Source organism: Petaurus breviceps, unplaced genomic scaffold, assembly GCF_028583685.1.
Source record: "Petaurus breviceps papuanus isolate PSGF00001 unplaced genomic scaffold, PetGlider_PUasm1.0 179, whole genome shotgun sequence".
NCBI lineage: Eukaryota > Metazoa > Chordata > Mammalia > Diprotodontia > Petauridae > Petaurus > Petaurus breviceps.
The window spans coordinates 3,972,263-3,994,719 of NW_027185779.1; the positions used below are offsets into that span (position 1 = coordinate 3,972,263).

The following is a 22,457-nucleotide window of genomic DNA, read 5'->3' on the forward strand; positions in this document are numbered from 1 at the left end:
TTCTCCACGGTACTACCCAGTGAAATATTTTCTCCCCATTTTACAGATAAGGAAAAGGCTGTACGAAAGTAGGCAGCTTGGCAAAAAGTCACAAAGCAGTTAGTGGTGAGAGCCGCGGACACAAAGTATCGACCTCGGACGGGGAAGCCCGTCTAGGCGGGAGGTGGGGCTCCCCGGGCCCATTCTGGCCGAGCTCCTGGGCGGACCAACCCCTTCCCCACAGGTCGCTGGGCTTCCAAGTGGAGACAACTGCTTCACACGGCTTTCCGGGCCCAGTCTCCCCAGGGGAGGCGGAGCCTGGCCCTTGTCTGAATTGGCAGGGAGGGTCGCTGGCTGCGGTGGTGGGGTGACGGACACGCTTTTCTGCTAGCAAAGCCCCGGGACTAGGACTGTCCTGTCCGGTCATACTCGGGACGTTGGCCCAGAGAAGGGGCACAGAGAGCAGGGATGAGGCCGATCTCAGAACAGACAAGGCCTCAGCTCCCGCTGGCCTCGGTTTGCCAGAGAAGGACAAGACGCCTACTTTGCCCCTGGGGTCGCGAGGAGGCCGCTGGGCCTGGCCCAGTAACTCTCGGCGCCTCTCAGAAGGAACTTCTTGTCCTCCTCCTCCCCAAGCACAGGTCCTCACGTCCCAGCCTTCTCCGACCCTCCTCCAGGCCCCTCCCCTCCGACCCCGCAGCCCCCCAGTTTCCCCCCGCCCCTTCCCTCCTCGGCTCTTCTCTCCTTTGTTGCCCGGGCTTGTTTCTAACTTGAGAAGGTCTCCCGGTCTCACCGCCCGGTCACGTGCGTTGGTGACAGCCTCTCCCCAGGCGGCCCTGAGGCTCTCTCTCTCCTCATTGGCCGCCGGGGCCGGCGGGCGGTGCCGAGGGCGGAGCCGGGGGCGGAGCGGCCCATCAGCTGTTCCGTGCTCTGTGCAACAACAAAAGGACCGGAGGCGGCGGCTCTGCAGCTACGGCTACAGCGGGAGCAGCGGCGGCGGTGGCGGCGCTGGCGCTGGGAGGGAGGACGAGGACGAGGAGCAGGACGCCGCTTGCTCCCCCCGCCGGGCCCTTTGCAGCTACCTCAGCCTCCCGCGGGCGTTCCGAGCCGTGCCCCGCTAGCTCCTCAGTCCCCAGCTGCAGTTTCCGAGGCCAGCGTGAGTGTCCGGGCGCGGGAGGGAGTGGGTGCCGAGGGCGCCTCGCTGACTCGCTGGTCCTCCTCCCGGTTCAGACCCGGCCGCTGGTAGGAGGCTGACCGCCCCGCGGTCCGGCTCCCCCAGCCTGCCCTCGGCCGCGCCCGCACCCTCTTTATTGACTTTATAGTCTTTTCACTTCCTCTTCCCGGGCAGCCGGGGTCAAGACCAGCTACCTCCAGCCTCAGAAGACCCTTCGGCTGGGACCAACCCCAGAGCGCGGCGGCCGGAGCGGGGTGGTTTACCACCCGGGCGGGGGGCTGCCCCAGGAACCGCTCGGTTACTGCGCCGGGTGTCCGGTTACTGCCTCCTCCTCCCCCCTTCCCCCCCCCCTTCCATGGCCTGTTTTCTCTGCCATGGTGGGCAGGACCTTTTTCTCCGCCTCCTCCTTGGGCCCTCCTCATCTCCCGCATCTCCTTCTCCGGCTGGCTGTCGGGGCACCTCACCCAAGACCCTCCTCCCCCTCTGCTCCCCCTCCTCATCTCCGCCTCCCAGCTTCCTTCAAGTCCCAGCTACTATGCACCTTCTGCAGGAAGCTTCCCCCAGCCCCTCCTAACTCTGCTGCCTTTCCTGGGTTGTCATTTCCCTGTTTAGAATATAGGTAGTGGTGCCTACATAGTTGTTTGCATTTATTTTTGCTCCAAATAGATTGAGTTCCTCGAGGGCCGGAGCTGCCATTTAAAGGCTTTTCTCTGTCTCCCCGGTGCTTAGCACAGTGTCTGACACATTATTCAATAGTTTAATTGTTTAATAAATGCTTTTTGATGGACTTCATCTTTGGAGACGAAGCGGGGCTCCATCCCAGCTCCTCAGGACTGGGCAGCCTGGACTGAAGTCATTGCTTCCATCTTTCTTCCCACAGACTATTATATCACGCAAATCAGTCTATAATCATTTACTAAGCACCTACTGTGTGCTAAGCGCAGGGGACACAAAGGGCGAAAATCAGCCATGTACTACTGTACACCTAGTAAGCCCTCAAATATTTTTCTATTTGCTTTCTTTTGGCTTCCCGGCAATAGACCGACTTCTTCTCAGGATACTCTTGAGAGTTGGCTGCCCAGTCCCTTGGTCCATTCTTTATCCATAACAGTATTAAGGCACTTAAGCCTCACCCGTGTCCTCATCTGTAAAATAAGGATAATATTAACTTATCTTAAAATGTGAGGAAAATAATGTGTTAAGCTTAAACTAGTATGTTTATTTTTATTTTTTAGAATGTTTATTTTTTTTTTTGCAATAAACTCGTGGAGGTGATCCCAGAGGAGAAATTTGGGGGGCAAGATCGGCATAATCTTGGTGACAGACATTAATCATTCTGTTGCCCAAGGACCAGACTAGTGTTTCTCACTAGGTTGACTGCATCGTGATTACTTTGTTTGGCCAAAGCAATGTTCCGGAGACCCTTTCTGCTTAGAGGAATTGATAGCTGCTTGCCTCAGTGGAGGGAAGTTCTCAGAGATCCATGAGGAATTGAATCAAGTAGTAATGATTTTGTAAAAAACTAAGCTAGTTGCTAATGCTGTCCAGAAGCACTGGTTTTCATTAAAAAAAAAAAAAACAAACAGGACCAGTTGTTAAAGTGTAGTATTAGTCCTCATGTTTACCTTCTCTTTCAAAGATTTGAGGCTGGGAATAGTAGTGAAGAGATTAAGGAAAAAGCCCCTTTCCCATCATCTCTAGAGAGTTAACTGCTACTACTCTTCTCCACTCAGGTTTTTCTGTATTTTGAGTAGCTTTGGGGGAGAAAACTGATCTTTCAGGTTACTTTTAACATTTTATTCCTTCTTAAATGTGCCATGAATTAGTGTGCATTGTATATAGCCTATCCCCAATAACAGCTTTTTTGCTTCACAGAAAATCTGTAAATAGAGCAAGAATGATCTTGTTTGATTGAGGAAAATTCGGCTTAGAGAAATTCAGTGATTTGCCCAATTCATCCAGCTTTTTATACTTTCTGTCATTAAAATGGGATTTTAGAGATGATGTTCAGCCTTTTCATTATACAGGTGAAGAGATTTTGTCCACAGTTAGAGCTAATTTGCCTAGGAGCTGACACTGTACAGGTCACCTGACTGACTATTCAATTCTTTTCCAGATTGCATTTAAAAAAAAAAAACATTAACTTTACACGGTCTTTAAGTATTTGGTTAATGAAGGGCCATAATAACTCATTGCTTTGGGCTGCTAAAATAATTTGTTTGGTTCTACTGCCCATAAACTAGAAGTGAATTTTTGTAAATTTTTTTTAATTGGGTTTTTTCTTTTTTAATTGGGAGGTTCTGGAAGGGGAAGATAAATAAACAATCTTTTCTACCCTATAATGTAATCTTAAGGGGAAAAAGTTTTGAACCTACTTCTTAAGGTTATTCCTGTGACTGACTAGTTTATCTTCCATCTCCTCACCCTTTTTTGTTTGTTTGTTTTTAATGTGTTGTGTCTTTCTCTTTCTTCCCTTGGGAGTGGCATAACTTTGAAAACTCAAGGTTAATGTGTGGGAATTACCACTTAAATGCTATCTTTTTGTATTGTCTTTCTTCTCCGTAACTAAGGCTGAGTGGGTCTCTGGGGAGTAACCTCACTTTAAAGTCTGGCTGAACCCTGGAAGCAAAAAATAATGGAAAAAAAAATATATTTTTTACTCTATAGTTGACTTCTCTGAAGATAGTTCAAATTAGTTTTTAAATTACTAGGATCAGCATGGTCATTTTCTTCTACAGCTAAAATGCTTCAATATTTACATAAATCTGATTTATGTCTAATGGGGACTCCTGCCACTTAGATTAAAAATTCTCTACTTAAGTTGAGTTCAGAGATGCTTACTTCCTAAGACTGGCTGATGATCCTAGAAAGATGAATGAAAAGTCTTGTCTGGGTCTGTCCTTGAAATCCTTCTAGTGTTGGAGGATTTCTCAGAGCTGGAACTCTAAATGACTCAGCTGAGGCCTGGGAATAAGACTTAAAGTGGAAACTGTAAAAATCATGCTTAAATAAATAGCAGACAGAAATAAAGGATATGAAGAGAAAAAAGGAAGATGAATACTTTAGCCTGCTCAGTCTGAAAGCTAAAACCAAGGACTGACTGTACACAGAAAACTTTAATCAATTGAGGTGTGTGATTTTTCTTTTTTTAAGTTTGTTTTTTGGAGCCGCCTACTGGCAGCTGAAGTACAATTGGGGGGAAAAAACGATCCAAATGAAACTAGTGGGTTGTAAAAAGTAACTCTAATTGAGGCTACACAGTATCTTAGGCTTAAATTGTAGGACACCAAACAAAAATATAAAAAGATACTCTTTGTCCACTTTAATTGTAAAATCACAAGGAGAAAAGAGTTTTCCAATATCATGCAAGGACATTTTATACTTTATTGTATTTTTGTCTGGGACTACATCTTATAGAAATCCACTCCATTTGTGACTAGTTTTTGCAAACCTGCTTTTCAAGGATGTATCTAACTAGAGGACCCTGGTCTATTACTTTAAAAATTAAATTCAGGGGCAGCTAGGTGGCTCAGTGAATAGAGCACTGGTCCTGGAGTCAGGGGGACCTGAGTTCAAATGTGGCCTCAGACACTTAAAACTAGCTGTGTGGCCTTGGGAAAGTCACTTGACCCCAATTGCCCTGCCTTCCTCCTCCAAAAAGAAAAAAAAAGATTAAATTCAATTTTGTCTACACAAAGTGTTTTATGTAAGTTTATCTTGATCTATCCAGCAGTATAAGTGAGATGGTTATGGTCATATAGTAAGTGGGTCTTTTCCACTGTAGAGCCATAATCTTTCCACTATACCATGATATTTGAACAAGACAGGGCAGAATTTCTTTGTTTCGTAGGTTTAATCCCAGAAATATAAACTTGCTCTCTTGCTAGCTGTTCTCTTGAGTCATGTTTCATATAATCCAAAATCTAATTCAAATATAATTTGTAGTTCTTTTTATTTTACTAGATGAAAAGACCTGATGCCATTTGTCATAATTCTGCTTGATTTCCAGGACTATATTCTTAAATTTGTTAATTTGTGGTTTAACAGCAAGGATCCATTTTTATTTGAGTTTAGCAGATAAGGTAAGTGGTGAAGTAGAGAGTGCTAAGCTTAGCCAGAAAGACCTGAATTTAAATCCAGCTAACTGTGTGACCATGGGCAAGTCACTTAACCCTGTTTGCCTCAGTTTCCTCATCTGTTAGAGAAGAAAATGGCAAACCACTAGTGTCTTTGCAAAGAAAACCCCAAATGGGTTCACAAAGAACCAGGCATGACTGAAAATGACTAAACAACAATTTTTAAACTTTATCTTTCAGTCATAGGTTAGTCTGGGAATACTGGTTTAATTTGAGGTAATATCCAATATAGCAAAAATAACTGGTAAATGTGCAAAATTAGTGAATACATGGTGAACTCATGAAAACACCTCCCTTGTGAAATGAATACATGTTATCTGAAGTACTACTTGGCCATCAGTTTTTTCTAGAGCCAGACAGTCTGTAGGGCTTTTTATTTTTTATTTTTTTTTGGGGGGGGGGACCATGAATTTATCCAGTTGTGTATCAAGGTGGTACAAGGTTTGGTACTGGGGAAAAAAGAAATGAGGCTGTTCTCAGTGGCAGTCACTTCCATGTAGAGGTTGCCTGTCGAGCCTGGAGAGTCATCTGTACCACATCTTCCCACTGGGCATCTGAAATCTCCTGGGCCCAAGCAGGGACTCCTGGGGCAGGCAGACTTACTCCAGCCATTGTCCTTTTCACCAGCTCCATGTGTTCTGGGTCCATGGGTATGGAACTTCTGCTGCTCAGTGCTACAGCTCCCTCCTCTTCCTCATCTTCACTCTCTACAGGAGGGTCGGGCAGGTGCAGCCCCAGGGCCTGGATCCTTTCCTGAATGTCAGTGACAGCATCTCCAATGCCTTCCACTGGTGCCAACTCTATTTCTTCTTGCTCAGGGTCCTGGTTCAGAGGCTGGTAGGAATAGTCTGTTGGGCCTGACCCCAGGTCCTCAGGTTCTTCCTCTGGTTCTTCACTGCTCCAGTCACCTGTGCTGTCTGTGGGGCCCTGGTGCTGCCCCAGATCCTCATTCTGGTTTGGGAAGATCCTCTCAGGACCCATCTTATCTTCCCCCAGGACCACTGCTGCCATGCAGGCCCGGGCTGCTCCGAGCCCGCGGCCGAACCCGCACTCCAACTCTGTAGGGCTTTTTAATAGCAATAACAGATAACATTTTAATAGCACTTACTATATGTCAGGCACTGTTACAAATACTATCTCATTTGACCTGATTTATCCAAAGAATTTTCTGCCTACGGGTGACAATAGCACTGGAAGGACAATGACAATGCCTGTGTTAAATCATAAAGTTTAACAGGTATTCCTCAAACGGAATTCTTCAGCTAAAGAGAGTAGCATGGTACTTCTAGAGAGGGTTGTACTTGGATTCAAAAGTTCACATCCTGATTCTCCTATTTATTACCATTGTTATCTAAGGCAAGTTTCTCTGAGGCTTAGTTTTTTCTGTACATAAAATTAAGGGGTTAGACTAGATCAGTATCAGACTGAAAAAGAATTAGATCCCTGCTTATAAAAGTACAAATTAACATTTTATTTTCTAAGTTGTATTTTTATGTGTTTTGTTAAACATTTCTCAGTTACAACTTAATCTAGTTCAGGCTACACTTGGGAGTTGTGTGGGCCCTAAAGTGACACCCTCTGGACTACATGTTCCTTTCTAGCTCTAAACAGATGATTTTCTGAAAGCTTGCCATTCTTAATTTTTTTCTTTTGATAACAACAACTTTTCCTGCTAGTCATTTAGCACTGCCTACTCCTGAGTCATCTTTTTCCCTTTCTAGTCCCTCACCCCCACCTAATCAATTGCCAGTAATTTCTGTTAGTTTCACCACCCCAAGATTTCTCCCATCAGACTATTCCTTTCTACTCTTACTGAAACTATTGGTTCCTATCTCTCTTCCCCAAAGTAGTATTCTAACAGCTATGTGACCCTGATCAAGTCATTATCTTCTCTCAACCTCAGTTTCTTCATCTATAAAATGAGGGGAATGGTCCTATAACCTCACTTCTACTCTAAATTTACAATTTTGCAGTCTTCCCTCTCATTCATCCTTTACAGTCCTGGTTGAGTAACCTTCTAGTTGATCACTATGTAGTTTTTCAGTCATGTCCCACTCATTGTGACCCTCTTGACTAACTGTCCATGGGGTTTTTCTTGGCAGAGACACTGGAGTAGTTTGCCATTTCCCTCTCCAGGTTTTTTTTTTCTTTATGCATTATGTAATCAGGAGATAAGTGACTTGCTGAGGGTCACACAGTGTCTGAGGTCAGATTTGAACTCATGAAGATGAACCTTCCTGACTTCAGGTCCACTCCAACTCTGTCCACTGCATCACTAGCTGGCACTGAAGACTCTTTCATCCATGATTATGAATAAAGTTAGCCCATCCATGCTAACTTTATTCAGGTACAGCTTAGTATCTGGACTCAACTGCCCTGCCAATCTACCCCTCTGGTTACCATCCTTTCCCACTCATCTAATTTACCTTAATGTGTTCTTCCCCCATTAGGAAGTAAACTTCTTAAAAGCACAGAGTTAATTTTCATCCCTGCTGCTTAATGTAAATAGTTCCAATTGCACTTATCTAAATCCCTCCACAGTCTAGCTTCACCCTTCAGCCTATCTTGTATATCTTCTGCTGTGTCGACTGTACTCCATTTGACTCTTCTTTGTCCAACCCATATCTTGAGGTCCATCTCTGGTGTTGCTTCTGACCAAACTTTCCTGCTTATCTATCAAATGAAAGTGAATTTTTTTGAAAACTCCAATTTCTTAGCACTTTATACCTTTTATTTGCACTTATAAGTTTCATGATTATATATTGTCTACTTTTTTTTTATGTCCTTTCCCTTCTATTAGATTGTAGACTTGTTTTGAACAAGGTCTGTGCCATATCTTGCTATTTCAGTTTCAACAACAGTGTCTTGCATGCTGTAGGCATTTAATGAGTCTTGAAGACCTGTAAAATTCAGGCTGTGTGGTCCTTGCCCAATTGAATCTCATGGCTGGAATTGAATCTTTTATCTTTCCCACGTATTTTTATAAAATCAGTCTGAATTAAAAAAAAAAAATTTCACAATAGTTTTGTTGTAAAGAAGAATTAGAACCAATGAGAAAAACCATGAAAAAGAAAGCAAAGAGCAAATCCTATGCTTCCATATGCATTCAGACTCCATAGTTATAGTTATAGAAGAGGAAAATGGAATCTGATTATAGCCAATATTTATATTGCTAGTTCAGGGGTTTGCCACTATTAAGTGCAATTTGTGAATAAATAATGTTGGGAATTGATTAGGCTTCCTATTAAGTGGATTAAGGAGGTCAAAAAGGCTTGGGCACATCTTTCTGGAACTGTTTTTAAAAGGTTTTGAAAGAATGTCTTTGGTTGCAGAGTAATGAGTGTTCCCAGCTTAAATAGTTTCCACTAAATAAGTATCATAGGAAAACTGACATAGTCAACTGCTTCTGGGCCACACCCTTGTTCCTCATAGTAGGAAAATTTACCAGGAGGCTAGGAAGCCACTGTAACCAGTTTTTTCCTTGAGCAGGATTTCCTGCCCTGTAACTGAGACAATACCTAGCCTACTTGGGGCCTCATCACCAGGCTTCTTCTCTAAAGCAATTTGCCAAAAGGGCAAAATAAAACTAATAACTAGTATTTGAAAAGTGCTTTATTAATATTATTTTGTTTTATCCTCATAACAATCTTAGGAGGTAGATGCTATTATTCCCAATTTGCAGATGAGAAAACTGAGACAAACTGTCAGTAAACATTTAAGTGTCTACTCTGCTAGATGCCTGATGCAAAAAGAAGCAAAAGAAAGTCTGTACCCAAGAAGCTCACAGTCTAATGGGGGAGATAGCAAGCAAACATATATTTACAACAGAGCTATATACACAATAAAGAGTAAATAAAACAGAAGACTTTAGAATTAAAAGGAGTTGGGAAACTTCCTGTAGAATCTAGGATTTTAGCTGAGACTTAAAAGGAAGCCTGGGAAACTGGTCACACCAGTGTCTGAGGTGGGATTCGAACCCAGGGCTTCCTGACTCCAACAATCATTTTATCCATTTGTGTCCCTAGGACCTAGCCTGGAATCTTGAAAGTTGTATAGGCACTTAATGTTAAATTAATTGAATGCAACAGGCATTGGAATGATTTTTGGAAGCAGTGTGCCAAATAGTTCCACCTAACGAATTCAATACACAGGACACTTATAGAAGAGGGTAGTTTAAAATGTATTAAAGAACTGAATTTACTCTTTTCTAGTAAGGAAAAAATGCACGAACATGATGGGTTTCTACATGAACTTATTTTTTAATCCAAATTTTGTTGAGTTTTAATCATGTTTGACTTTCTGTGACCCCATTTGGGGTTTTCTTGGCAAAGATATTGGAATAGTTTGCCATTTCCTTCTCCAGCTCATTTTATAGATGAGAAAACTGAGGCAAACAGGGTCAAGTGACTTGCCCAGGGTCCAATAGGTATCTGAGGCAGCATTTGAACTCAGATCCTCCCAACTCTAAGACCTACACTGTATCCATTGTGCCACCTAATGGCCCAATCCAGAATTAACTTATTCATAAATTTAAGTGTTACTAACAGCTGTGTTGGATGTTGAATCCTAATTTTGCATAAATAAAATGAACATTTTGTATCGAGCTTTGGTCTAACTTTGAGTTCAATACCCATCGTACCCTTTCAGTAACTACAGAACCACTTTACCTGTACTGTGCCATGAATGGGGCTGTGCTTAGAAGTATGTATTGGGGGGCAGAGTCAGAACTCACTCTGGTTGTGGCTTCCTTCAGTGGCATTTGTTGGTTGATCACTTAAAATGCTGGCCACTAGAGCATATACACTATAGGAAAGAAGTGGTCCCCCCCCCCACTCCATGGAAGAGCATTTGGCTAGTGCCTTTCTAGAAATAATGGGAAGGCATAAGACTAGAGGGCTATAAATATGTCCATTTAGCAATAATTATTCTTTTTCTATTTCAGCTGAGGATTATGATTCTCTGCACTCCATACTTTATTTAAATAAGAATTTATGCACTTTAATTTCCTGTCTGTGCCATTGGGCTAATCGAAGACAGTGTTTTGAAATCGCAGCTACAGAACCAGCCAAAGTCTCATTCTTGCCTTAAAAAATGTTCCAGAGGTTGAATAGTATGTTTGTGGGTGAAATCAAGAACTCTTCTAACAAAGAACCAGAATTTAGTGAAAAAGAAGATGATGAATGGATTCTTGTTGACTTTATAGGTAAGAGATCTTCAGTATGTAATCATTGTGAGAAGTGGTAAATATTCTCAGTTTGTGCATAAATAAATCAGATCCTCTGAGGTATTACAAGGCTAAAATGTAAATAAACAGTAACTTATTGAAAAAATAGCACATAGTACTTTGTGCCAGGGGGGCAAAGTGATTGACTTTGATTTATAGACCTTAAAAAACTGACAAAATTAGACCTAGCTAGTGGAAATCCACTTTTATTATAAGTAATGAACACTTTAATTTTTTGTTTTTCTGGCAATTTATTTGCTTAAAAGCCCAACACACAAGAAAAATCAATAAGCCATTAGGCACTCAGTCCATAGTTGATAATCATTTCTCTAACTTGAACAGATAACTAAACCTTTGTTAGGAAAATAGTCATATGAATATAATGTGTGGTGTTAATAACATTTTCCCTTTTTTTCCCCATATGTCCTATAAATTTGATTATTTAAATAATCAATGTGACATCCATTTCCACTGTGGAATTATTCAACATCCTGTTCGATTTGGAATACTGCTTAGACACTAATTTTTCAACAGAAGTAGAAGAGGAAGACATCAGTGAAGAATCACCTACTGAACATCCTCCAGTTTTTTCCTGTTTACCAGCTTCCCTGGAATGTTTAGCTGATACTAGTGAATCTTGCTTCGTCCAATTTGAGGCCTGTCCTATGGAGGAGAGTTGGTTTATTACCCCTCCCCCATGCTTTACTGCAGGTGGATTAACCACTATTAAGGTGGAAACCAGTCCTTTGGAAAACCTTCTAATTGAACATCCCAGCATGTCTGTTTATAATTCCTCCAGAAATATTAATGAGGGCAGTTGTGAGACTGATGAATTTCATAATCCAAGCAGTCCTAGGTAAGTTGAAGTAACTTAGACGATCCATACAAAATACAAGTAATTTTCTTTAACTGTAATACAAAGTCTAATGTGAGATGGAAAGATTAACATTTCAAATGGAACATTTTATTGAAAGGATGTACATATTAACACAATTATGATAGGTTGAAAAATCACTATTTTAGTGTTTTGGTTTTTTTTTTTTACCACATGATCATAATCTATTAAACTATCTCATCTAGAAATAATTTTAAAATAAAATAATGGAATTATAGTTGACCTCTGTCTAAAGTTGTAGATGGCATCTGTAAATGTTGCCAAATTTACTAGAATTCTGCCCCCTCCCCCATATCAATGTTACAGAATTTGAATGTTCTTAAGTTAGACTTTATATATATAATTCAAAAAGGAATCAATATTATTTACATCTGCAAAGATTTATAGTCCAGAGCCAGATTCCTAGGGCTTCACTCTATCTAAAATACCAGATCCAAAACATTTAAGTTTGTAAACAAATTAAAACATTGGTTCATTCAGATTAGAATAGTTTGGGGAGGAGGGAATGTTGATTGTTGATTGGAGGAGGAAGATGATTGTTAGTTTCATCGATTAGTTAATTAAAGCAGTTTCTAGTAAAAGATAAAAACCTAATTAATATATAAATGACAGAAAGTTGTCTTCCAGTTTTGCACTATTTTAAAGACCCCTTTAAATGTCTTTTAAAATAAGTCACACAGTAAGTGTTTTATGAAAGAGCTTTGTATTTCATTTTTTTTTAAAAGCTCTGAATTGTAGGCAGTTCCTAGCTTACACTCAGGCCCTGGACCCCAACACTTCGGAGGTATCATGCTTCCTTTTTATTGTCTCCCCGACCAACCTCTCCACCTCCCCAACCCCTTGCCACCCTGCGCTTTACTGGCTCTTACCTGAGCCTGCTTGGGAACCCTCTGGTTCTCCTCTTACTCCAGACCTGGTCTAATTCTAGGCCTGGAAGTGGCGAAGGGGAAGTAGAGGGAGGAAAAACTTCAAACCCTGCAGCCATCCCTCTCTCAGACTTCCTTCTGACTGCAGTGTCCTAGTAAGGGAAAAACCCTGATTGGAGGATGGCAGTGGAAAGGTAAGCACTGAGCCAAGCCTTTGGGCCTTAGGAAGGGAACAAAGGAGGGGGGGTGGGGTGAGGGTGGGGGCTGGGGTGTCTGGGGCTGAGAAGTTAAATAAGGAATGCTTAATGAATGTTAAACATGCAATATTTTGCACTGAAGAACCACCCCCTCCCCCACAACCTTACAGTTAGGTATTTAATAACTCAATTATACAATTTTCACATTCCTAAAGCTCCATGTATCCCAGTACGGGTGCTAGGTATCAATTTTTTTGTTGTTTTGTTGGATTGGGGGGGGGGGGCAGGGAAAGCAAGGCAATTGGGGTTAAGTGACTTGCCCAGGGTCACATAGTATGTCAAGTGTCTGAGACTGGATTTGAACTCAGATCCTTCTGACTCCAAGGCTGGTGCTCTGTTCACTTCGACACTGAGCTGCCCCCTAGGTATTATTTTTAAACAAGTAGATGGACTATTATGATCCATTTTAGCTGTGTTATTGATGAGTCTGTTTTAGTGATGTTACTATAGAACATTTTACTGCTTCATTATAGAACTGAAGGGACCATATAGTGCTTCCAATTGTCGACTCTTGAGTCCGTGTTCACACCTGATTGTATTTAAGCCTTACAGCTTTATTTGTGATAAATTATGTTCTTCCACAATCTTAATTAGGTTTAAGTATATAAATTTGAGTAAATCAGTTCTAATAAAGAGAATTTTACCAGAATCGTACATTAAAGTTAAGCTAGCACTTGAAATCTCTATAGTTGTTTAAATAGTTCAACTTTTGACATTGTAGGACCAGGAAAAGCTGCTTAAGGCTCAGTGTTTCATCACCTTGTGATCCATGCTACATTTTACTAGTAAGACTGAGAATTTGTAAGAAAATCTTTTATATTTTAAAAGGTATTGATTTTAAAACTTAAAATCAACAAGAGAGGAAGCATTTTTTATTTTCTATTGGCTCTTTATGGGTTTCCTTATTTGATTATGAATTTTGACATTTAGAGAAATCCATGTAGTTAGATATTTAAGCCATTCAAAATGTACTTATTGAGCCTATGTTTTTGATGATCATGTTCTTCCTAAACATACAAAACCAAATTTAAGCAGATGAATGAAAATAGCCATGTAAATTTGGCTGTGATCCTTTTCTGTAGTGTGTACTGGAAATCACAGATTTTGCATTCTTAATACAATTCAGCTCAGTACTATTTGATCTTAAACAAAGAAAGCATATTATAGTGCTGCAGTTTTGTGCTATCATATTTAACATTTCTGCTAGCATAATAGCATGGGTTACATAACAGCACTCTAAATATACTCTATTTTAGATCAACCTTAGATTCAGCATTCTATTCTAAAATAAAAATTATTTGAGTAGTAATTGTATACCTGGGGAAATGTTCATGAGAATCACATGGCCAGTTATTACACAAATTTGTATGTAACATTGGTCAAATCCTATATCCCCAAACTTTTTTTTTTCCCAGTTGTTATCCAATAACAGATGTTAGTTCTGCTCCTGAGGCATGTTAAAAGCACTCCACTATTCTATACCAAAAATATATAGCTGTCTTCTCGGTGAACCTCATGTATGGATATTTTAGCTAAATCTTACCCCCAAAGACTGAAACAGTATTTACTACACAGTCAAAGACTAACTCCTCTAATAATTAGAAGTACAGAGGGGTAAATTTTTAAATTTAGCTAAAGTCAATTTTGTAAGTTTAATTTCCAGACAACTGATAGATTTAGTTAATAACATTCTGTTTGTGAACATTTGACATGTTTTTGCTATTTCAGAATGGAAGTACGGAATGAAGTGGGGCAACATGTTCACTGCTATGTTACAGCTCTTGCTGCTCATTCAACTTTCCTAGAACAAACCAAGAGCTTTCGCCCTACCCAGTGGATAAAGGAACATGGTGAAAGACATTCTCTGAATAGAAATAGCCTCCGTCGCCAAAATCTTACCAGGGATTGCCACTCTCGGCAAATCAAGCACAATGGGTGGGTTGTTCACCAGCCTTGCCAGCGTCAGTACAATTACTGAGGATTCCAAGTCTTAATCATATCAATTTGTTGGTATCTTGCTCTTGGTTTTATGTGTGAGAGTGTGGGTGAGTGTGATGTGCATACATGCACTCAAGTAACAAAGGTGTGTATTTGTAGCTTGACTGATGATCAATCATTTAAATAGAATTGTTTCTCTAGATAATTTTTTTAAAAAAATTACATTCTGTGTATCACACAATGCCTTGCTCTTAAGAGTTAACTTTTTTCCTGAACTTTTTCAGAATGTTTTAAAACATCAGTACGATACGATTGCAGTGTTTAGTATTTTGGGAATGTCTTTGACTCAACTAAGTTATGTGAGTTAGTTGGCATTTTAAAGAAATTTCTTACTGAGTAATGGAATAGTCAGGTTTCAGCTGAATTTTTTTTTTGTATTAATCAAAAGTTTGAGTAAACAAAATTTCTCAGGGTCAGCCATACACTTTAATGACCAGTACTTGATAATCTTTTCTGTATATAACGAAAACATTTTTTTTACACACTAACAAGGATTAAAAGGCAATGGTTGCCATGGACATAATGGAATCATGGCTGAACTTTCTATCGAATGAGAACTTGATATTTTGCTATTTCCTCATCATTCATACAGTTAATTTTGGTATGTCAGGTACATTTAGTTCATAGATAGGAGTTAGCTCTCTTTCTGATTATTTACAATGACGTGGTACAAATATTACAGGTTATTGTGGGACAGAAATACCTGTTTCATTTATAGTAAAATTAAAAGGAGATCTGTGGTTTATACTTAGAAGTGTTCATTTATGAAAAGATGCTCATTTGTTCCCAGTGTTTTGATTATTTAGAGGTCTTCTTTTTCCTTATTGGTTAGTTGCAGAATTAGAAAATAGCCATTATTATTATGTAGAAATTAATACAGTCTCTTTACTTTACACATTGGGAAGCGTTAAGTCTTTATTTCCAGGCTAGGGAAAGAATTATTAAATTCTGTTTTTCCACCATTAATACTGTGCTGATATGTGGTGTGCATGGATTGACCTCTGACAAACACTGCTTCCAGACTAAGATTGTCTTGAATGAAAATTAGTAGCTGGGGTTTTCTTGACTTTTGGTTCTTTTTCTAGGGGCTAATTTTTCTGTTTCTGGCAAAATCTTGAACTACTCTATCCTCTGTTTCTCTCATTCAATAGATGAATAAAAATACCTACCTCACAGGGGTGTTGTGAGGATTATAAAAAAGGTTGAAGTGGAGTTAGATTTCTAGAACCGGACCTTCCATGTAATTCCAAGGGACTCTTCTCTACTGAATCAATTGTTATTTGGCTATATTTCTGCCAGGGCTGGGTAGGTAGTTCAAGAGAGCATGGTGCTAATGAAGCCAAGCTCTGGTTTAATCTCTCTTCAGAATAATTAATTAACTTCACAAAAAGAAAAAAAAATCCAATGCCTAACAGACTACCGCTATCCACACTACAAATTCTCAGTTGCTTATATGACCAGGGACACATAATTAGAACTCAAAGTTCATTTCTACCAGCAATAGAGGAGTATCATCATGCTCATAATTTGTCAGTCCTTTTTCCAACTATAGTCCAGCCCTGACTAAATAATAAATGCAGGTTAAATGCTTTCGAAAGGATAAGCATTATAATCATGCAGAGTATTATTTTAAATTGCTCTGTGTGGATTTCCGAAGCCAGGAACTATGGGAGCCTTTCTCCCCCCCATCCCCTCTTTAAGTGTGAAAAGCAGTGTCTAATAGCATGGGGTGATTATAATTCAGAAGGTCAAATGGTTAGTATGTTTAGATGCTTAATATAGTTTGTTCTTCCAGTAGCACTAAGAAAGTGTCATTTTTCAAAATGGGATTTTAAGTCTACTTTTCATGGCTTTCCCCATTATTTATTTATTTTTGCCTGATTAGGGGCCAAGTCCACAAAGCTCCGTCAAACTGGGCTAGTATTTTGTTAAACTGCTTGTGTTTACATGGGAGGAGAATGATTTAGAAACTGTTTGCTAATAAGGCAGTACAACTGGATAACTTGAAAATAAATGGCTTCTTATAAAACTTCTCAGTATTGAGAAGGAAGATTCTTGATACATAGGTTACATGAAGTGCTGGTACCTCGAGTTATAGATCTGACATTCAGTTGTGAAAATTTGCTCTGGCCACATGAACAGATTTGTGTATAAAATTACTGTATTTTCTCCCCTTCCTAGAGGGCTTTCAATTCATTCACCTCTGTTAGCTACTGATCCTTTGTTTTGCCTATCAGCTTAGTTTTGTAAGCTTAAAATTCTCTTTAAAAAACTTGGAATTTTATAGGGTGAGAGTTACTAGGATGTAGTCTGTACTATAAGCATGCTATGGTATTTATGTTGGCATCAAAATTTCCCACCTAAAACTTGGTTGAAATTCTTGGTTATTCAAAGTGCAAGGCCAGTAGCCTACTTGGAAATGTGAATTTGATGTATTTTTTGAAATATGGCCAAAGAGATTAGATTTTAAAGTTTGTTGATAAATGCTAGTGATCTGAAATCACTTATTCAGCCTGGTCTCTATGAAGTCATACAAGGAGAAATGTGCCCCCTTTAAAATTTCTTTACCTTTTTTCACCATCTGTAGTTGAGTTTTTGTTAACACCTTGATACATAAAGACATTACATTCTGACCTTCATGTAGCATTATTGTGATATAAATTGAAAATTAACTGTCTATGATTTATCTTCCAGATAAATGATTACAAAATTTCCTACTATAGGGAATTTTTGTTACTGTCCTTCATTTGATTTGTGCTGCATGCTTTGTTTTCCATACTCTTCTGTCATCAATATGATTCTGTCCTAGCCCTACCTCTTCTATTGGGAGAACAGTAAATTTGCCATCTGATAAAGCCTTTTATCATTTACTTATTTTATACTCTCAACGTGGAATCACGCTTTTATTTTCTTAAAAGGAAAAAGAGTAAGGAAGAGTACAGCCTAAAGCCTGATTTTTCTACTGAAAAATCTTTCTGAGTTGGAAAGGACAAAAATTAAGGAAGATTAAATCTGTTCACCTCAAATTACACCACATAAATCATCATTTTAAATAGTGAAATTGAATAATAAAGTGAAAAGAACTTCCAAGTCTTAGGGCTTTAATTTTTACTATCAAGACTGAGACTGCTCCTTGCATAGGGAGTTACTACTAATCTGTTGTGTGTTTTTTGTTTGTTTTGGTAATGTTATTGCAGTTTTTCAAGGCCTGTTCTTACTAATTCTTGTAGAACTGGGTCACCAGAATTGAAGGTCTTTTGTCAGCAGTCAAGTTAGGTAAGGTGATTTCATCCCTTTCTGTATGTATGTTTAAAGTGTTATTTAAATTTTTATATTTAGAAAAATATTCACATTTTTGTGATGGTGAGCCTTGTCATATACCACAATTTTCTTAAAACTGTCCAAGTTTAAGCGGTTTGAAAACTAGGAAAATTTACGCAGCTAGAAGGACATCTCTTTTAATGTCTTTATTTTGGGAGGAGAAGTTACTTTCAGAAAAGGCAGCTTCCGTTTGAGATGATATATATGGTTGCATATCATTGGGGATTCTTTTAATGTATGTGTTGTGTTTTTTTGTTTTGGATTCAAATCTAAATGTTACGCTCCGTATAACAATGTTCTGTATTTTTGTCTGGAATTTTAAGGGATTTTTATTTTCTAACTGGATGGCTGTTTACAAACCAAGCCACTAGAGGGAGGTTGGGCTTTCAGGTATGTGAAGGGTTTCTATTGACACCTTTGGTTTGTTTTCCCCCAGAGGTTCTGAACTTGTTATCTTTATGTATTTTATTTAAAGTAAAAGAAGTGGCTTTGGTTTTGTTTTAGAAATGTTGTGAACACATTGATTTTTTTCCCCCAAGACAATACATTTTATAACTAGATTAAATAGTATTGTCAGTTGGACTATGTGCCTTGTAAATGTGTTTCTATACACAGAAAATTGGAACAACTTGAAAGACTCAAGGACATTCATTTAGGAGAAATACTGTACATCAATCTATGCATAAATGGCAGCTTATTTCTTGAGCCACTCACTGTCTAGTTTGTTTTTTTGTATAAAATTTGATATTGATTGGTTCACAGAGGAATGACTGGTTTTACAAAACAGACTGAATAATACAATATAGCACTTTGCCAAAAAAAAAAAGTGTAGCATTGCTTAAATGTGTACTAACACCAGTTTTTGTATTGGGGGGTGGGGTCTTTGGTCCATTTTGCACTTCTTGAAAGTGTATGGTCTTTACCTGTCAGCAAATAAAATGTCTTTTGCTTCAAAATTATTTGTCCACTTTTTCTTTTTTTATTTTAGAATCTTTTTGCATAACAATAAAAAATACACAGCCTTTCACAGAACAAGTAAATCTCAGATTCAGAGTGGGGTAACCAGTTTGTACCAGTTTACATGAAAGTATATATTGTGAATCCCAGAAGAGATGACATATTATAAAAGGGACACAGCTAGATTTTTCAAAACCAGTACCCAGAGGTCCTAAGGATACAACTTCGCTAGGTTATAAGATATTTTCTTGACCATCTTTGAGATCTTTGCTAGGTTAGAGTCCCCTGGGTGTTCCTTGGTAACTACTAACCTGACCCAACATGAACTTTGGTATTCTGGAGGGAAGTATTAAGGTCTGTCATATGGGAGAAAATGGGCAGACTATGGGAATTATTGAATATTAGTATAGTAAATGTAAAAAACCAAGCCCTTACTCTACTGTATCACAGTGCCTCATCCTTTAATTCTTATTAATTTTCAATAATAGCTTCCATTTATATATCACTTCATTTTGCAAAGTCCCACATACACCCACAATTCTTTAGCTTTATTCAGGACTCACCATTTAGTTTTTTTCTAGTGGGTTAGGCATTTCACCAACATAATCTGTTCCTGATCCCTCCCTGGTTCCAACCTTCCCAACTGCAACACTAGGTAACTAAGGACTTCCAATATTCATACTGAGGACTTCCCCCAAACCTGACCAACATGATTCTCTGATAACTTTTGTTTTCACATTACACTTAATTTCCAATATACCTCTAGCCAAGAAGTCCAACATTGTTTGTAATGTTTTAGATCCACAATTCCCTACCTCTTCAAAGAAAGGAAGCATGTGAAGTCATTTTGCTTTGAGACCAAGCCTAGTCATTTCATGTTTCAGTTGCTAAGAAAACCCCAAACGGTAACATAAAGATACTAGAGTATCTAGTATCTAGAGTACTAGAGTATATTGGCAAAATGGTTTTGCCATTTCCTTCTCTGGTTCATTTTACAAAGGAGGAATCCAGGCAAACAAGGTTTAATGACTTGCCCAGGGTCACAAAGCTAGTAATGTCTGAGGCCAGATTTGAAATCATGAAGGTGAATCTTCTGATTCCAAGGCCAAGCTACTTTTTAATAGCCAAAAGAGTACTTCTTTGATCAGGATGGTTTAGAAACATTACTGCTTGAAAAGGTGGTAGGTAGAGATTGGACAAGAGTTGTTTATAGGCGTATAATAATTTCTACTTGAGGAACCAAGGGAAGTTCTGAGGAGGAGGCAACACTTGAAGTTTCTTGAAGAAAGGGTAATGCAGTTCCTGCTAAAGGGAATGGTGTGTACAGCTATATGGAAAGAGTAGAATGGGATGTGGAGTGGCTAATTACAGTTTAGCTAGCATAGAGAATATATGAAGTAGCAGGAAATAAGGCTTGCACAGAAGAGAAGGCAGATTGTGGAAGGAACTGATAACCAGTGATGTCAAAACTGAACCAGATTAACATGTAATTGAGAAATGTTTTTATACAACATAATGCTAATTGGTGGTTTTCTAAGTCAATATGCAGCCCACAGGGATCATTACTCTTTTGAGTGATATTGTTGCTGTACAGTGGAGATAGGTCTTAAGTTTCTGATGCTAATGTTTCTACAAGAATGGAATGGAAAATCATTTATTACACACTATATGCCAAGCATTTCTAAGCACTAAGTAATAGAAAATCAGGATAATTCCTCAGGGAACTTACCTTCTAATTAAGAGTCAAAATATATTGGAAGGTTTAGCTTCAGGGCAAATGGAAAGACTTGGGGAGGGAAAATAGCAGTGAAGTGCGGCTCTGGGCTAACTAAAGGAGGGGTTGGGATGGGTTAGGGGCAAGGAAGACTCCATGTAAAATGGTTGAGTAAAATAGGTCTAGTGTACAATTTCAATAATATTTTTAAATTTGTCAGTCAGCAGAAGTCAGTACTCACAATTCATACTCGATACAAACCAACTTCTCACCCCCAACAATTCCCACCCCAAAGTTTAGAATGACCTAAACTTCACAGAAAAGACAGATTATCCAACTTGAACTCCTTTCAGCTCTCCCAAAACCAAGTCCTTCTTAGCCTAGTCTTTTATCACTCACTTGCTCTTCCTTCTCTCTGGTCAGAGAGATATCCCTCTTCTACCTGTTCTCTAGATTACATTCTCTCTAGCCTCAATGACCTTGCTTTAGACCTTCTCTGTCATGCCTCTTAAAGCTTTTTCCACTGATGAGCTCTTGTCTACCTTCAAACATACTCAGGGGTCCCAGTCTTAAAAATCAAAACAATAATGATGAGAAAAAAATTTCCTTTGGTCCTACTTTTCCCCTCCTATTTATCACTAAAGTTCTTGAAAAAATTGTCTATGCTCGCTGCCTCTCTCCTTCCACTCTTAGCCACCCACCCTTGCAATTGGGCTTTTTTCCATTCAAAAATCTCAGCCTGCTCTAAGTATCACCAATGTGCTCATGTTTGTTAAATCCTTTGGTCTCTTTTCAGTTCCCTTCTTTGATCTCTGGACATTTTCAAACTTTTTACCATCCCTTAATATTTATACAGAATTTTCAAGTTTTCAAAAGCATTTTTATTCCAACAATCTATGAGGTAGTGTATAATCTCCATTTTGCAGCTGAGGAAACTTAGTGTGAAGGAGTTTAAGTGACCTGCCTATGGTCATGGTGTCCCATGGTTGCAGAAACATCATACTTGTCTGCTTCTCCTATCTTTAACCACTTCTTATGTGTCTGCTTCTTTCCACCGCTTAAATCCAGTGATCTTTTAACAGCACACACTAAGGTTATAAAACACTTTTAGAAATGTATTTAACAAAACCACATTTTTAAAACCCACAAATGTTTCATTCAACTATATAAAAACAAAGGAACACACTAAATGCACGAACTGGTAGTTGAATAAAATCCACAACCTATTATAATAAGTCCTAGTATCAATTAGGTCTTCTCATTTGTTAGCTCAGTGTTTGGTTCCAATGACTCCCACTTCTTTATCTCTAGGCTTGGGTGTTCATCTGAGCTCCAGACCACCTGGGTGTTTTCACCTGGTTAGTCCCAAACTAAGCTTATTACCTTTCCCCTACATTTGATCTTCTTGTCTGTGTTACCACTCATGCCTTCTTGAAGGTTTGCAGCCTTAGGGTTATCTCTTTCCTTCACCTTATATAGCTAATTAGTCATCAAATCCTATTGATTTCATCTCCACATCATGTCTTGTACCCATTCCCTCTTTTCTGTTACCAGTATGAACACTTTAATAGAGGCAAAGCCCATATTATCACCAGTTTGAACACCCACAATAGTGTCCTAACGGGTCTTCCTGCCCCTCCTCTCCCCTTTCCAATATATCATTTATACCACAGCCAGAATAATACTCCTCTTACCGTGTTTCCCCGATAATAAGACACTGTCTTATTAATGTTTTTGGACAGAAAAACACCAGAGGGCTTATTTTCAGGGAAGGGCTTATTTTAATGAACATTGACAGCAATTTTAATAAACAGGTAAATGTGAACAAAAAAAATGTACCTTTATTCAATAAGCAAATCACTGGGGAAGAACAGGATGACGCGCTCACTGCTGCAGCTCTGATTGGATGGAGCTCGGAGCGCGGCGTGCGTTTCAC

The 22,457-nt window shown here is 39.2% G+C and overlaps 1 protein-coding gene and 1 pseudogene across 2 annotated transcripts; one reads left to right on the plus strand and one right to left on the minus strand.

The window, feature by feature from the left end:
• Positions 1-910: 910 nt before the first annotated feature.
• On the plus strand, positions 911-18,806 carry TP53INP1 (tumor protein p53 inducible nuclear protein 1). Of its 2 annotated transcripts, XM_069086611.1 has the most exons (5): positions 911-1,135; positions 10,232-10,492; positions 11,030-11,369; positions 12,337-12,468; positions 14,260-14,396. In XM_069086611.1, exons 2-4 carry the CDS (start codon positions 10,381-10,383, stop codon positions 12,428-12,430), a joined length of 546 nt encoding a protein of 181 aa, XP_068942712.1. In that variant the 5' UTR covers positions 911-1,135; positions 10,232-10,380; the 3' UTR covers positions 12,431-12,468; positions 14,260-14,396. The 2 variants fall into 2 exon arrangements, with proteins under 2 accessions (XP_068942712.1, XP_068942711.1); XM_069086610.1 differs by lacking the exon at positions 12,337-12,468 and having other exon boundaries at positions 915-1,135; positions 14,260-18,806.
• Positions 5,689-6,303, minus strand: LOC138160103 (male-enhanced antigen 1 pseudogene; annotated as a pseudogene).
• Positions 18,807-22,457: the final 3,651 nt, after the last annotated feature.